This window comes from Mobula birostris, chromosome 15, assembly GCF_030028105.1.
Source record: "Mobula birostris isolate sMobBir1 chromosome 15, sMobBir1.hap1, whole genome shotgun sequence".
Lineage (NCBI taxonomy): Eukaryota > Metazoa > Chordata > Chondrichthyes > Myliobatiformes > Myliobatidae > Mobula > Mobula birostris.
In genome coordinates this window covers 27,611,816-27,629,575 of record NC_092384.1, presented here as the reverse complement: position 1 = coordinate 27,629,575, position 17,760 = coordinate 27,611,816, and the positions used below count along the sequence as shown (strand labels likewise).

The 17,760-nt window shown below is 39.0% G+C and overlaps 1 protein-coding gene across 2 annotated transcripts in view; it reads left to right on the top strand.

Annotated features, from left to right (window-relative positions):
* The window catches only part of ctcf (CCCTC-binding factor (zinc finger protein)), a 30,977-nt gene extending 26,896 nt beyond the window's left edge, over window positions 1-4,081 (top strand). For both annotated transcript variants that reach the window (XM_072279511.1, XM_072279512.1), the window contains exons 10-11: window positions 17-199; window positions 2,374-4,081. In XM_072279511.1, the coding sequence (XP_072135612.1) occupies window positions 17-199; window positions 2,374-2,537 (347 nt within the window). In that variant the 3' untranslated portion in view covers window positions 2,538-4,081. The remainder of the gene's footprint in view (window positions 1-16; window positions 200-2,373) is intronic.
* Window positions 4,082-17,760: the final 13,679 nt, after the last annotated feature.

Sequence of the window (17,760 nt, the reverse complement as noted above, 5' to 3'; positions counted from 1 at the left end):
TACGTTACTTTTGCAGATGAAGATGATACTGCTGAACCTGAACTAGATGGTGATGAAGATGATGAGCCAGATGTGAGCAAGCCTGAGAAAGAGGAGGAGGAGGAGCCGCCTATTGTAGAAGTCATCCCAATACCTACGCCAGCCAAGAAACGAAGGGGTCGACCACCTGGCAAGACTAATCAGTCAAACAAGAATACTGGTACTCTGCTTTTTTTAAAGTTTTCATGTAAACATACTTTGCAGAAGTATCCTGTTTTTGGTATAGCTTTGACCCTGTTTAAATGTTAACTGTTGTATTAATGAGCCACAACCTGTCCTTCAGCAGTTATTGTATATCACTTATAAATTTTGGGTAGCAAAATTTTGAGCATCAGAGGCTACCTGCATGTTCCATATTTATTCTGAGCATGAGGCCATTAAGGACGATTTGGGTGACACCCAACTGATACCCTAGATGGGACAGATAACTTGATGAAATTGATTTGTTTGGCTTGGTTCCAGACTGAGCTGATGCTGGACCTAGAGCTTGTCTGTCTTTGTTTTACATATAGTTTTGCCTTTGAGTGGTTTGATGTTCTTCAATAATATGTTGACAGCATTAACTGTGGATTCAGTCTGTTATTGATCAGCATAATAGGTTCAGTTTGATGTTGATTCTAAAACAAGCAAGCCTTGGACTTGACAGTATTGCTACTTTAAGATCGTGATATGCTAAATTAAGATATTCCTTTTCATCAGTCATTGCTTTGTCAGTGAATTCCACATGATGGCCAGTGGCATAGCCCAATTCTACTTGGATTCCTCAGTCTCTGATCCAGTGACTGTCAGTTCTGGCGTACTATAAATGTACAAACAAGAGAAGCTGATGAAGGGTCTTGACTCAAAACATCAACAGTTTACTTTTTTCCATAGATGCTGTCTGGGCTGCTGAGGCCCACCAGCATTTTGTGTATGTTGCGCTGATATTATAAATGTACCTGTCTCTGGACTGAGGATTTCCTGAATGGAGATTAGGGAAAAAAGTCTTTTTCTACTAATTTATATTTACACTTTTTAAGTACAATTTACATCCTTTAGTAATAGTTTTAATTATGTTCAATATTGAGAACATAAGGCTTGCTTGCCAGCAAGATTTCTTGGGTTCATTAGTAATTGAAATAGTGGAAATGGATCTCAGAGTTGACTGGTTGTATATAATATAACCAGGGTTAATAAGGTTGTAAATAGAGCATTATGTTGGAAAATGTGAGGTTCACTTAGTAAAGTCTAAAAATATATCTATTCTTTTATCTGACAAATTAATAAATACTGCTTACTGGATGATGAAAGCTACCACAAAAAAGTAGGAAGGCAGGTGGTATGTTGACTTAAAGCAAGCGGGTTTGAAAACAAAAGGAAGGCAAGTTTGCTTCTATTGTATAGTAGTTTGTTGAGGCTTCTCAGTCTTGTGCATGGATTTGGTCCTTCATATTCAGGGCAAAATATGCTTCCACTGGAAGCAAACCCTGGATTGCTACTTGGATTGAGGAATTGCCCTCTAAGGATACGTTTGTGGAATGTTGGCTCTGTTCACTTAGGATTAGGAAAATGAGTGAGGCATACACGATTTTAAAAGGAATTGGTAGAAACTGAGATGTTTCCTGTAGTTGGGAGTATAAAACTAGTGGAATTGGGCTTGAAATAAGAAGTTGGGTGTGAAGACATTTCTTTATGTGAAGCGCTACTTTTAAAAAACAAAAATCATAAGAATCTCTGTTGAATGGGGATCATCATTCTCTGAATTTTGTTAAGAGTGATAGGTTTTTGGTTACTAGGAGAATCAGAACAAAAGTGGAGCAGGATAAGCTGTGATTTTATTGAATGATGAAACAGGCGTAAGGGGTTCTTAAGTTAATATTCATTCATTACACAGGTTAAGGAGAAGAATTCGTATTATATTCTCTAGCCTGAGGAAATTAAAAAGGAATAAGCAGATAGTGAGATTAATTAATACATTTGGTATGATCCCGAATGAGCATCTTGCATTACAAACTAAAATTCACAAATATTTAAAGTAGAAGAATAAGAACAGAAATTATTTTGAGAAAAACAGGGAACCAGGCTGTGTAAAGGTGCAGATATCAGTATTTTACAAAAGGGTGGTACTAAATTCCTGGCACTTAACTATTCCAGAGGAAAAAGACGCTGACTGTCAAACAGATCTGTCATGTGCGTCTTTTCAATGTAAAAAGATAGTCCGTGTAACATTTGCTTCTCCTTGTCCAGTTTCTTGTTGGAATGAAGTACTTTTGTTCAATTCCCCAGCTTCCAAAGCATGGTTCTGTTCAAGACACATTTACTTCTAGTTCTAATTTTGTTCTGTTTTCTGAACAGGAACGGGTCAACAGTTACAAGAACCTGGGACTACAACTATTGAAAACATCATTGTTGAAATAAAGAAAGAGCCTGAGGCGGAAGATGTACAGGCACAAGCAGGAATTGAGGCTCAGAATGGAGACATCACACCAGAGATGATCCTTAGTATGATGGACCGGTGATGGAGGAAGGCCAGGCATGCTAATAATATGGCCCTACGGAATAAAATAAACATGTATTTTTTTGCTTTGACACATGCTTATATGAAATGATTTAGGCCATTTAACCTTTTGAGTACTAGAGAATTTTTCATCAGGAAGCTAAATGAATATAGTCTAGTCCCTTCATATAGCATAGAATGCTATTTATGAATCAGAAATTGTTATTTTATTTGTCAAAAATGTCCCCGATATGTTTCTCTGAATAATTTCTCAGTACTGAAATGGTACACCATGAGATGCTTTGTACGCTTTATGTACACCGGCCAGCAAACTAGTTTGCTGTCCTTAAATAACAATTGTGTACAGTATCTGTGCCGTAGCTCCTTTTGCATAAGAGGAATGTTTTCCTGTGGCACGAAATATTGTGATATATATATGTTGCAAAGAACAAAGGCTATTTTTACCATAAAAATCCTGCCTTACTTAAGAGGTGAGTAGGTGGAAATTTGACTTGTAGTAAACTTTAAATACAAATGAATTGTGAATTTTTGGAAGAATAGCTATGACTTTGTGCAACCTGGTAATAAATGGTAAGACAATTTTTGGTTTCTTTTGCAATAGTTGGATGTCTCACAGTGCAAATCACTGATTTCAAATCTTTGTGTTACTGTTAAATTAAGTTCCAAGTACATGAATTATTTTAGAACTGACCACCCATAGTAACACTGACGTTTGTTGTGTGTTTGCCTTTTTTTTGTACAGGGCATCTCAAAAATGGTCATGCTTGTTGTAGATAACTTTTTTACATTTTAATCTTTTCTAGTGATTATGTATCAAAAGTGCAGGAGAGTAACATTTTAACCACTGCTTGAGACGTTTACAGATTATTTGTCACAAAGAGTCAAACTCTTCCATGTTTGTGAATATGTGCAGAATCATGTAAAAAAAAGAATTTGCAAATTGAGCTGTTCAGAGCAGAAAATGTCAAATTGTAATGAGCACATTCACAGCATACTACAGATCCCTTTAAAATTGCAGATTTTAATGTTGTAAATTTTAATTACTTATTTCCATTATAGGTTGGTTGTCTCCCACCTATTACTTTTTGCTTCTCTGAACCTCATGTATCTGATATATTTGTAAGAGGGCATGATGGAACTAATCCTTTAAAACTAGAAGGCAGAGTTCTGAAGATTGATTATATCCATTTGTGCTTTGTGATGCAAAATAAAGTAATATGAAGTTTGCGCTGTTGCAGATACGAGAAAGATGTGCCACAGAAGTATGTCAGAAAACATATGCTTTATTTGCTGAATCAACATGAATTTTTTTTGTTCTAGATGAATTGCAATTAAATCTGCTTTCTGCCCCTTTTTAGCATTTGACTCTGGGTTGATTTTGTTTATTTTTATTGTGGCTGTACTGTTTTGGTGAAGGACAGGGAGTCATGCTGATGAGGAAGCAATGTAAAAATACTCTTTCAATGGGTTTGTGTAAGCTAGGGTAAAGCATCTAATTAATGTAGTGCTGTACAGCTGGTAAATAAACCATTTACCTGCCTTTCATGTGTTGTTTCATTTTGGTGAATTTATATTGCATTTGCATATTCATTAATTGATATTTGATATTTAAAAATTTTGACTATAAATAGCATAACGGGACTGCATGGCTATTTTTATAATGGTTGATAAAACACTGAAATTCTGCTCTACTTTGCAAATTTAAGCAAGCTGTATTTTCATTTTATCTGAGATAATGCATTATATTCAGATTTGCTATTAATTTGGCGCATAAAATTCCATGCTAGATTTTATTTTCAAATGCATCTCAGAAAGGCTTATAGAACAAAATTTTTGAACTTAATAAAAACTCTGAAATTCAAGGGCTTATTCCACTGGCACTGCTGCTAAGGGAATGAAATAAAAAATGTATAATTTGTTGAAAAATGTTTGTTAAACAGTCATTTATTAACTAAGAAGAAACTAATTTTGTATATAATGCATTATGTCCTGGTGTATATTGAGAATGTAATTAATTTTTAATTAGTTACTGAAATGTAGACTTTATTGCCCTTCACTAATTATGGTGCTGCTTTTGTTACCTTAAAACTGCTGCAGTCTTTTCCCACTGCCACTAGGAAGTTTTTATTTATCCTATCAGTTGGACATTTTAATAGCTTAGTAGCATGGGCATTTTAAAGAGCAGTTAACAGCTGACTAGATGAGATCTGAAGCCACATACACTCGAGATCATGTAAGGACATGATATTTCCTCCTTTGGAGAGCAACCGTGATCCAAATATTTTTAAACTGTTGGTGACAGATTTTATGACATGTTATTTAAATCCTCTGATCTGAAGGTGAGATTTATATATGTTTGTATGATCAGTTGTCCATGGATACATTGTTATTATTTCAGCAACATGACCAAGCTTTTTGAACAGTATGTTAATAGAAGTATTGTGGGATATACTTCTGGATTCATTATGGAAAGTGTGCGTGTCTAATTTTCAAGAACAGGTAGTTGGAGGATTATGGTTTGGAACCGCATCAAAATCTACAATTTGGTCATAAATTTGCAATCTTATTTGACCAACTCTACATACATTCACTGAAAAGGATTAAGTTGCAAAAGATGTGATGAAAATCTTTTGCTTTATTGTACCAGTTCAAAAGTCCAACAACTATGTTTTTGCTTGCAGCTTTTAAAAGAAAATGAATCATCTGGCACGGCGTTTCATCAACACGTTCATGACGTGGCTAGTAAAGTGATGTAACATTTTCTTTCAGTGCTAGTCAGGAAAATAATAATTTATAAATGGGATTAATTATTTTAAAGACGCTTTATAACAAGCAAAAGAATAATTTCAGATGTCGAATGTGCAAAACTTCAAGGGAAGAGCAGGTTGGGATTACTAATTTGTTTTCTTTTGACCCTTGTTCCTAAACCATCACTAACCCTATCTGATGTCAAGATTTCAATTTGTACTGTTATTACACATAAATGAAATTCTGAAGTTGTATGCACCAGTTATTGCCTGTGCAATTTTAAAACATTGAAGAGCTTGGTTTAAAAAAAAACAAATGGAAAATCTCATCTTGAAATAAACTAGATTTATGTTTTTATATATTTGGTTTATATTTGTATTTAGAAGTAAGTAGTCATTTCAATCTTTAGTACAGATCATAAGTTGGAGGAAAAATACTATAAACTTGTCAAGGACATTAACAACTGAGCATGGATTGATAAAATGAAGGACATGTTTGACAAACCTTTGACAAATTTTTTAGGTGTTAATGATCTGTATCATTAATTAAAATGAAAATATGTCAGTTTGCTGATAATGCAAGGCTGAATGGCAATGTTAGTCATGAAAGATATAGGGATCCTGGTGACATATGGTGCCTATGTAAAGAATTCATCCCCCTTGGAAGGTTTCATGTTTTATTGTCTTACATCATTGAATCAGAGTTGATTTTTTCACACTGGTCAACAGGAAAAGACTTTCCTGTGAAAGTGAAAACGGGTCTCTTCAAGGTGATCTAAATTAATTACAAATATAAAATAAAAAAATTGATTGCATAAGTATTCACCACCTTTAATATGCACCAAATCATCACTGGTGCAGCCAAATGTTTTTAGAAATCATATAATTAGTTAAATTGAGATCACTGTTAGCAGTCAAGGTGTTTCAATTGATTGCAGTAAAAATACAGCTGTACCTGGAAGGACCAACAGCTGTTGAGTCAGTGTCCTGGCAAAAGCTACACCATGAAGACAAAAGAACACTCCAAGCAACTCCATGAAAAGGTTATTGAAAAGCACAAGTCAGGTGGATAGAAGAAATTCAAGAAATGGAAAGAATATGGCACAGCTGTAAATGTCCCTAGAGCAGGTTGTCCCCAAAAACTGAGTGGCTAGGTAAGAAGGTGACTAGTGAGGGAGACCCCTAAGAGACGTATGACAACTGGAGGAGTTAATAATCTTCAGTCGCTGAGGCACGAGTGACAGCATACAACTGTTACTCAGGTGCTTCACCAGTCACAGTTTTATGACAGGAGCAGACAGAAGGCCACTGTTAAGAAAAAGTAACATGAAATCTCAGCTAGAGTTTGATACAACCATTGTTGGTAGAATCTCAGGTGGAGGTGAGAGGGTGTACAGATGTGAGATATGCCAACTAGTAGAGCAGTGCTGTGTCAAATACCTGGCATCTAAACATCAGTAAGAGGAAAGAGCTGATTGTGGACTTCAGGAAGGGTAAGACGAAGGAATACATACCAATCCTCATAGAGGGATCAGAAGTGGAGAGAGTGAGCATTTTCAAGTTCCTTGATGTCAAGATCTCCGAGGAGCTAACCTGGTCCCAATATAACAATGTAGTTATAAAGAAGGCAAGACGGCGGCTATAACAGCTAGAAGTTTGAAGAGATTTGGCATGTCAATAAATACACTCAACTTCTATAGTTATATTGTGGAGAGCATTCTGACAGGCTGCATCACTGGTATGGAGGGGACACTGCACAGGACCAAAAAGAAGCTGCAGAAGGTTGTAAATCTAGTCAGCTCCATCTTGGGTACTAGCCTACAAAGTACCCAGCACACCTTCAGCAAGCAGTGTCTCAGAAAGGCAGCTTCCATTATTAAGGACCTCCAGAACCCAGGGCTTGCCCTTTTCTTACTGTTACCGTCAGGTAGGAGATACAGAAGCCTGAAGACACACACTCAGTGATTCAGGAACAGTTTCTTCCCCTCTGTTATCCGATTCCCAAATGGAGATTAAATCTTTGGACACTACTTTTTTTTGGATACAGTATTTCTGTTTTTGCACGTTTTAAAAAAAATTATTCAATATGTGTATACTGTAATTGATTTACTTATTGTTTTAAATTTTTATTTTTTTCTCTGCTATATTATGTATTGCATTGAACTGCTGCTGCTAAGTTAACAAATTTCTCGTCACATGCCAGTGATGATGAACCTGATTCTGAGATCATTTTGATATTGAAATTGTGTTAGTTACCGTGGGCAGCACAGTAGCATAGCTGTTAGCTATACGCTGTTACCGCGGTAGCAACCGGGTTCAATTACACCTCTGCCTGTGAGGAGTTTGTACATTCTTGCCATGACCACATGGGTTTCTTCCCACATTCCAAAGACGTGTGAGGGTAAGGTTACTAAGTTGTAGGCTTGCTATATTGCCGCCAGAAGCATGGCAACATGTGAACTGCCACCAGCACATCCTTGGACCCTTCTTTCGATACCGATGAAAATGGATAAATATAAAGGAATTCTTTTGGTGCTTCTCAAATTAATAGAACAGAGTTGCCTTATTAAAGTGGGAATCATTCAATAAAAACAACATTAAATAATAGCAGGTTAGCAGATGTTTTTACATGGCTAACAAATTAGTGAGACCTATTGAGATAGAAAGGAAACATCAAGTAGTTCTTAAAATATTGTTGAATTAAAGTACATTATTGACCATAAATTTAAGGGCTACAGTTGGATAGTAGAGATAATTAACATCAGTTTCTACCATCTAATTTTACACAGTTTTGAGTGAATGTAATACATTACTTACAACTTTAAAGGGGCTATAATATCTCAAAATCCCTGGCACATTTGTACAAAATAAGCAGAATATATCTAGTTTTCTCTTCCCTTTGACACTATCTAAAAGAAAAACTTTGTCTAAGGAGTTTCTACGTTCTCCCTGTGACTTTGTGTGGGTTTCCTCTGGGTGCTCTGGTTTCCTCCCACAGCCCACAGATGTACGAGTTGGGAGGTTAATTGATCATTGGAAATTGTCCTGTGGTTAAACTGGATTAAATCGGGGGTTGCTGGGCAGTGCGGCTTGAAGGGCCGGAAGGGACTATGCTGCACAGTATCTCAATAAATAAATAGATAAAACAATGGTGGCACAAATTTGTCCAAATCAGTCAAAGAACAATACACTTTTAAAGTAGCTTACATAGTTTCAAAGTTGTATTCTATAGAGTGCATGCTATAGCGTGTGATTGAGCATTTGTTGTTCATGATGAACAAGTTAACACCTGTTTACATAAGCCATCGCAGGATTACAGTAGATGGTGCAATGCTTAGCCACAAGATGGTGCTAAAGATCTAGCTGTGAGCTCTTGGCAATGAGGCGTATAAAGCATTACTGCCTGGAAATCCAATTGCATCATGCCATTTCTTACCACACCTCTTGCACACCCCCACCCCATCCTTCAACCCTCAGTTTTGCAATTGAGTTGGTTTCATTTTACCCCATAAGTGAAGTAGGTAATTTTGACAAGTGCAAAGCCTCACAACGCAATCTTGATTGCCAGTAGGTGCAAAGCCTGGTTGCTATTGTCTCTTTGTTGTCACCTTGAATCAATCCATCGTCCCTTTTTTACACTGATATCTTGATTAAATGTTGAATTCATCCACTCTGATTTCAGCATACTTTCAGTCCTATTAACTAACGTTTCTTCAATCTTGATGAACTACTTTTTTTTTGCCTCAGTTCCTACTGTATTCTTGGCCTGTTATGAGTGTTTACTTTTAGCAGTTAACCACACAATGATCACCTGGAAGCCAGTGGACTTAGCTGTCTGTGTTCTCTACCCCATTAAAAGTCTATTTTGTCCTGAAGAAGGGTCTTGGCCTGAAACATTGGCTGTTTATTCATTTCCATAGATGTTGCTTGACCTGCTGAGTTCCTCCAGAATTTTGTGTGTGTTCCTTTGCACTGCCCAATGACGCTATGGCGCTATGGTATCACAGATTAGCAAAAAAAGCCAGAGCCTACAGGCTAAAATGGATTATGTGTAGTCTCTGGGGCCAAGCTTGCTTACAAAAAGGCAGTAAGAGGAAAGGAAGAGGCAGTACATTTGACATTCTTAAAATAAAGTAACCATAAATTTACTATGCATGAATTGAAACAATGCACCAGCAAACTAGATGATACACAGAAGGTTTTATTATCAATGTGGTAATAAATGGTGGAAGGTGTGGATGCAATAGACTATGCAATAGCTCTAACTCCTAATATTGAATAACCTGATGCCATCCAGGCAAGGAGTTATAGTGAGAGGGAGAAAAAAGAGGGAAAAAGGGATGAAAATAAATAAATAAGGGATGGGGTACGAAGGGGAGGTGGGGCATTAACGGAATTTAGAGAAGTCAATGTTCACGCCATCAGGTTGGAGGCTACCCAGACGGAATATAAGGTGTTCCTCCAACCTGAGTGTGGCTGCATCTTGACAGTAGAGGAGGCTGTGGATAGACATATCAGAATGGGAATGGGACGTGGAATTAAAATGTGTGGCCACTGGGAGATCCTGCTTTCTCTGGTAGACAGAGCATAGGTGTTCAGCGAAATGGTCTCCCAGTCTGCGTCGGGTCTCGCCAATATATAGAAGGCTGCATTGGGAGGACCGGACGCAGTATATCACCCCAACCGACTCACAGGTGAAGTGTCACCTCACCTGGAAGGACTGCTTTCTGCAGGGATCGCTCCCTATGTGACTCCCTTGTCCCCCCATCCCTTCCCACCGATCTCCCTCCTGGGACTTTTCCTTGTAAGCGGAACAAGTGCTACACATGCCCTCAACACTTTCTCTCTCACCACCATTTTGGGCCCCAGACAGTCCTTCCACCAGCATTTTTTGTGTGTGTTGCTTCAGCCTCATTTATTTACCCTTATTAGTTGGAGTTCTTAGATGGTCTGGTAGCTGACAGAGGCAAAGCCAGACGCATCCTCTGCCCAGCACAGAGTTGTGTACGGAGAAACTTTTTTCTGCATGCCATCCAGGCAGATTGTGGAATAAATAAAGAAAATAGAAAGAAAACAAAATGCAGAATATAGTGCTAAAGCTAGAGTGAAACTGCAATGTAGGTAAATGGTGCATTTCTGCATCCGTCAGTGAGTTGTATCTTCAACGCTGGACTCTGAGCACTCGAGATGAAATTGATGTTTATAATTTGAATGAATGTTATAGATTCCTTTAAAGTTGCCCTTATCTACCCAGCAAAATGTGTAATTAAGCATAAGGGTGAACCTAGCTTAAGGTGACCTGCCAAATCTCATTATGGCTCTTTGTGTTTGGGTTGAACTCAAAGGTCTAAATGGTTTGGCTATTTTCTTATTAGTTCATTATTGTCACATGTACTGAGAAACATTTTTTTTGAATGCCATTCAGGCAGATCATGCAGTAATCAGAAAGCAAAATGCAGAATATTGTCCTAAAGGTGGAATGAAACTGCAATGCAGGTAAATGATGTGCAGAGGCATTGAGGAGGTAGATTGGGAGATCACATAACTACAGGATTGAAACTGCCTTCAAGTCCAGTACGTGCAATTCAAGCTTTTGTAATTTCTGCATGATAGGAGAGGGTGAAGAAAGATGACGTGGGAGGGCTTCTTGATTATGATAGCGGCTTTCCTGAGTCATCAGGAAGTGTAGATGGATTCAGTGGAGGAGAGGCTGGTTTCACAACTCTCTGTCTTAAGCAGAGCAATTGCCCAACTGAGCTCTAATGCATCCAGATAGGATGATTTCTATGGTGCATTCATGAAAATTGATAAGCATATTGGAGACATACCAAATTTCCTTGACCTTTTAAGGAAGTAAAGGTACTGGTGTGCTTTTTTGGCTGTAGTTTCAAAGAAGCTGAACCAAGACAAATTTTTGGTGATGTTTACACCTCAGAGCTCAAAGCTTTCAACTATCTTCGTCTTAGCACCAATAATACAGACACCATGCTTCTTGAGGTCAATGACCAACTTCTTCATTTTGCTAATATTGGGGAAAAGGTTGTTAACTTGGCTCTCCATTTCCTTCCTATGCTCCACCTTGCCATTGTTTGAGATCTAGCCCACTATACTGGTGTCATCCACAAACTTGTAAATGGAGTTAGAGCAGAACTTTCCCACACTGTTTTGAGTTCAGTAGCGAGTTCAGGGAGTATATATAAGGACTGAGGATAATCTTGGAGGAGGCCTATCTTTGTTGGTTGCAGTCCGCTGGTCAAGAAGTCAAGGGTCTAGTAGCAGAAGAGGATGGAGAGTCCTAGGTCTAGGAGTTGGGAGATGAGGCTGTTTGGAATTATGGTGATTTTGACATGGGGTCCCTAAAATAATTTTAATTTGTTCTTCAGTTGCATTAAAACAGCTGTTCAAGAAGACAAGCAATATACAGTATAAGCAAATAAAGTAAATATTTTCTTGATTATTAAATTAAAACTGATGTGGTTCCTTTGTTGTCTACATGGGCCCTGTTGGAACATTAAAATGTTCCAGAATTTGGTGCATTTGGCAAGGCAATGGACATTAAGTCATTCCCAAGATGATTAAGGACTCTGATGCTAATTTAGAAATTCAAATCCTAGAAATTTACTGCACAGAAGGAAGCTGTATCCCTGTGCCAGCCTTTCGCTAGTTAAGAGAATGAGAATGTTGACATATCAATGATACATCAACTGGAAGAATAGTTTATTAGTTAGTCATAGTACTGTTCTTTTGCGCAGCACCCTTGACAAGATATTCAGAAGTCAGTGCCATGCAGTTTTGTCTCCTGTTGGATGGTTGCAATTCCACTTCAGACTTAAATACCTTTTCACTTGTTGATCTATCACAAATTTTGAGTAGGCATTATTTTTGTCAGGTGTTCTCCCAGTTGGATCGATGTGGTATCAGTTCTCTTTCACAACTGTGTTCTTTGAAAATCTGTTTACAATAGAACAGCAGAGTAATCTGGTAAGCATTATTCCCTTTCTTGTCTCCATCCCGGGATGGTCTGTATTCAACCCGACTATGAGATTTGAAAAGGAAATTAACTGGAAATGATTTTTCTGCAATTTGATCAAAGCATTCAGGATCATTTTATTTTTATTAGAGTTAGGTTTTTGTTGAACTATTCATACTCATGAAGGGTCTTCCCCATCATTAATTCCTGATACCAAACATAATCTTTTTTTTCTTTATCCAATCCTGAATGTCCCTTGATACTCTGGGGTTCTCTACACTTGTTTCCACTGATCTTTACTCATACAGGAACATTTGATCTACTCATCTCCAGATATGTTAAAATAGACAAAGTCTTCCATTTCTGTTTTTAACAAAAAGTATATTTAATTGAAATACCAGTTAAAAATGAACAATATTGAGTTGAGGAAAATGGGAAATAGTTAAGTGTGTGTCTGTGTGTATGTATCACTGCAATTTCACTCCTGAATGTAGAGGGGAAGATTATGCTTGGCATTCTGGAAGAAAGAATATCTTCATTTGTGATAGAGAATGGATTAGTGAATACATCTGTGCAGAAGGCAGGAATACCAGGCTTCCTAGGATGCCTTGAACATACTAGTATGATAAGGCATACCATCCAGGAGTCAAAGAGGTTGAGAAGAAATCTGGCTGTAGTTTGGCTTGATCTGGCAAATGTGTATGATTCGGTTCCCCATGTCCTGATTGAGTTTGCGATGGAATTCTTATGGATTCCTGCTAAGGTGAGGAACTTTGTTATGCAGTACTACAACGATTTCCGGATGAGGTTTTCCACTCAGCAATTTACAACTAGGTGGCAGAGCTTGGATGTTGGAATCCCAATGGGATGTGCGATTTCACCCATTCTTTTTGTGTTAGCCATGGAGGTCATTGTGAGGGCTGCAGAATCCGTGGGACCAGGTGTCGCACTTGATGGCGGAGGGGAGTTGCCACCAATACGAGTGTTCATGGACGATCTCACCCTTTTGGGTCCCAGCACGGAGGCAGTGGAAAAGATACTATCTAGACTCGAGGAGCTAATGGATTGGGGAAGAATGAAGTTCAAGACCAAGAAGTCAAGGAGCCTTGTTCCTAGGAGAAGAAAGCTGGTTGACTTCCATTTCACCCTTTGTGGAGAGGAGATTCCATCCATTCAGGACCAACCAGTTAAGAGCCTCGAGCAATGGTACACAGAGGAGCTGACAGACACCAAGAGGGTTCAAGAGACAGGAGAACAGATCAGCAGAGGTCTGATGTCTGTTGACAAGTGTGGCTTGCCTGGCAAGTTGAAGTTGTGGTGCTTGCAGTACAGACTGATGCCATGGATAATGTGGCCACTAACTGTCTATGAAGTGGCAATGTCCCATGTTGAGGCAATGGAACGGAAGATCAACAAGTATGTGAAGAAGTCGCTTGGAGTACCGAGCAGCCTCACCAATGTTGCAACCCACAGTAGCCAGAAAAAGCTTACCATCCCAGTGCAATCCCTTGTTGAGGAGGTCAAGGTAGCCAAGGTAAGATCATTCTTGATGCTTCGAGACTCAAAAGACCCTGTCATCAAGAACACCCAGCTGGATGAGAGATCAGGCAGGAAGTGGTTGGCCTGTGTAGCAGTTGATGAGGCAGAGTCTAGATTGAAGCACAAGGAGACGGGTGGGGCTATCCAGCTAGGCCGCCAGGAACTTGGATGGACAACTCACAAGTGGTGGTCATCTTCTACAGGTAAGGAGCGCCGTGAGCTTGTAATGCAAGAAATACTAGAGGTAGAAGAGGAGAAGAGGTTAGCTAAAACAGCTGGCCTGGCCAAACAAGGGGCTTGGACCTGGTGGGAAAGCATTGAACAACACCATCTATCTTGGAATGTTCTGTGGCAGATGGAACCGCTCCGCATTTCTTTTCTATGCAGAGCAGCGTACGATCTGCTCCCAACACCTGCCAACCTCAGCACCTGGTATGAAGATAAGACAGACAGGTGTGCTGCTTGTGGCAAGATGGGAACACTTCAACATATTTTGAGTGCATGCAGAGTCAATCTTTCCAGTGGCATGTACACTTGGAGACAACAACGTTCTCAAAGTTGTGACAGAAGCGGCTGAGCAGAGAGTACTGCAGCACAACTTATCTCATGCCCCATGCTGCACAGAACATTGCATATCATTTGTGAAAGAAGGCTCCAAGTCAAGGGTGTACAGCACAGGCTCACAATCAAGCATACTTTCTTCAGCCAATGATTGGTGTGCCAAGGCCGAGCTGGACAGGAAAGGCAGTTCCCCAGAGCAAATAGCTTTCACCACATTGCGTCCAGATATAATCGTATGGTCTGACACCAGTAGAGAAGTGGTTATTGCTGAACTCACAGTCCCCTGGGAAGACAACATCAATGAAGCCCATGAGCGCAAATTAACCAAGTTTGCAGAATTAAGATCAGAGTGCAGAGACAGAGGGTGGAATGTCTCATGCTATCCATTCGAAGTAGGCTGCTGTGGGTTTACTGCGTTCACTTTCCAGAAGTGGCTGCGTGACCTAGGCTTAACTAGAAGAGAGATCAAATCAACCAGCAGGGCTGTAGCTGAGGCAGCAGAGAAAGGATCAGCATGGGTGTGGACCAGGTATGTCCAGAGGGGCAGATAGTCGGACAGTGTATACATCTTTTGTAAACCCTTCAGTAGTTGCATAGAGACCTGAAGAGCAGACTTTCTGTTGGATGGAAATGACCAGCAACCCTGATAGAGGCAGATGCCAAGTTTTTAAGCTCACCAGTGGGAGGGGGTGCTTTAGCACTGCTGATCCACCACCTCGAGGGAGTCTTGATCATAAGCGGGCCGAAACTCCTGAAGACAGGTGGCAGATCAACTGATGATCCCACTGGTGATAGCACAGGACAGTTAACATCTTAGTCCACGTGTATTTTTTAACTCTATAATATATAGAGTGTTTACCCCTCCCTTGGAAGTTTTCATGTTTTATTGTTTTACAACATTGAATCACAGTGGCTTGTGGTTTTAATTTGATTTTTTGACATTGGTCGACAGAAAAAGACTCTTTCATGTCAAAGTGATAACAAATCTCTACAAAGTGATCTAAATTAATTACAAATATAAAATACAAAATAATTGATTGCTAAGTATTCATCACCTTCATATCAGTATTTAGTAGATGCATCTTTGGTAGCAATTACAGCCATGAGTTTGTGTGGATAAGTCTCTATCAGCTCTGCACTTCTGGACACTGCAATTTTTATCCATTCTTCTTTACCAAACTGCTCAACCTCTGTCAGATTGCATGAGGATCATGAGTGAACAGCCCTTTTCAAGTCCAGCCACAAATTCTCAATTGGATTGAGATTAGGTCTCTGGTTTGGCCACTCCAAGATATTAATTTTGTTGTTTTTAAGCTATTCCTATGTAGCTTTGGCTTTATGCTTGGGGCCATTGTCTTGCTGGAAAACAAATCTTCTCCCAAGTCACAGTTCTCTTGCAGACCGCATTGGGTTTTCCTCCAGGATTTCACAAGATCACAAGACAAAGGAGCAGAAGTAGGCCATTCGGCCCATCAAGTCTGCTCCGCCACTCCACCATGAGCTAAACTATTCTCAGATCCATTTCCAATTTCCAGCTTTTTCCCCATATCCATTGATACCCTGACTAAATAGATACCTATCAATCTTCTCCTTAAACACCCTCAATTATCGAGCCTCCACAGCCATATGCGGCAACGAATTCCATAAGTCCACGACCCTCTGGCTAAAAAAATTTCTCCTCATCTCTGTTTTAAATGGGTACCCTCTAATTCTGTGGCCTCTTTTCCTGGACTCACCCACCAAGGGAAATAGCCTTTCTACATCTACTCTGTCCAACCCTTTCAACATTCGAAATGTTTTTATGTGATCCCCTCTAATTCTTCTATACTCTAATGAATACAGTCCAAGAGCCGACAAATGCTCCTCATATGTTAGCCCCTGCATTCTAGGAATCAACCTCGTAAATCTTCTCTGAACTCTCTCCACATCAGAACATCCCTTCTAAGATAGGGGGCCCAAAACTGCACACAGTATTCCAAATGAGGTCTCACCAGTGCCCCATAGAGCCTCATCAACACCTCCTTACTCTTATACACTATTCCTCTTGAAATGAATGCCAACATATCATTCCCTTTCCTTACTGCTGATCGAACCTGGTGGTTAACCTTTAGGGTATCCCGTACGAGGACCCCCAAGTCCCTTTGCACTTCCGATTTTTGAATTTTCTCCCCATCTAAATAATAATCTGCCCGATAATTTCTTCTTAACTTCACAAGCCTTCCAAGGCCTGCTGCAATGAAGCATCTCCACAGCATGATGCAGCTGCCACCATGCTTCATGGTAGGGATGGTGTTTTGCTTGCTCCAAACGTAGTTTTAGGCTGATGGCCAAAAAGCTCAATTTTGGTTTCATCAGACCATAGAACCTTTTTTTTGTAAATTATTTTTATTGAATTTCATCATCAAACAAACATTTCCATGAGGTGTATTTCAGATACTCTACATATATATCATATAATCATATTTGTCACAAATCTCCACATAATATTTATCTGAGGTATACACTTATAGAAAGGAGAGGAAGGAAAGAATAATCAAAAGAAGAAAACTATGTACAGAGTAGGGAGTGATTTTTTTTTACAACATATTCATTGACTTGTGAGAATAAAATCAGGCCTATGAGGTGTTATGTAGTTAGACCATTTTTTCCAGTATGAATAAAATTGTTCCAACTTATGATTAACAGATGCTGTTATCTTCTCCATTTTGTAAATGTCCATTGTAATTTCCATCCATGCATTTAAAGTTGGGCTCTCCTGTGATAACCATTTCCTGGTAAGGGTCTTTTTACCAGCCACCAGCAGTACATTCATTAAATATTTATTTCTTTTCAACCATTCTTGAGGTATATACCCAAAATATACGGTCTTACTCTCTAAGGGTATTTCACATTTAAAGATGTCTTGTAGGGCATTACGTATCCCACTCTAATAGTCTTTGATAACGGGGCATTCCCAGAAAATATGATAATGGTTTGCATTATGATTTCCACAATTTCTCCAGCAAGCAGCAGGGTTACTATCATAATGGGATTTCTGAGAGGGTGTAATAAAATATCTATCAAGTTTTTCCACCCGAACTCCCTCCATTTCTGTGAACTGGTACACTTCCATTGATACCTCCATATTATTGTCCAGTCTTCCTCAGATATTATTATCCGTCTTTCCTTCTCCCATTTTGTTTTAATGTATGAAGTTGAATGTGTTTTAAGATTTGACAAACCCTTATACACGCTTGAAATGATTCTACTACCGCTATCTGAATTATATGCTTTTCTAAATAGCTCTATCAGACATGTACTTGCCTGGCTTACATTTTTAACTGTCTTATTAACATACTGTCATATCTGTAAATACCGGTAAAAGTTTTGTTTTTCTAATAAGTGTTTCTCTTTGAGCATTTCAAAAC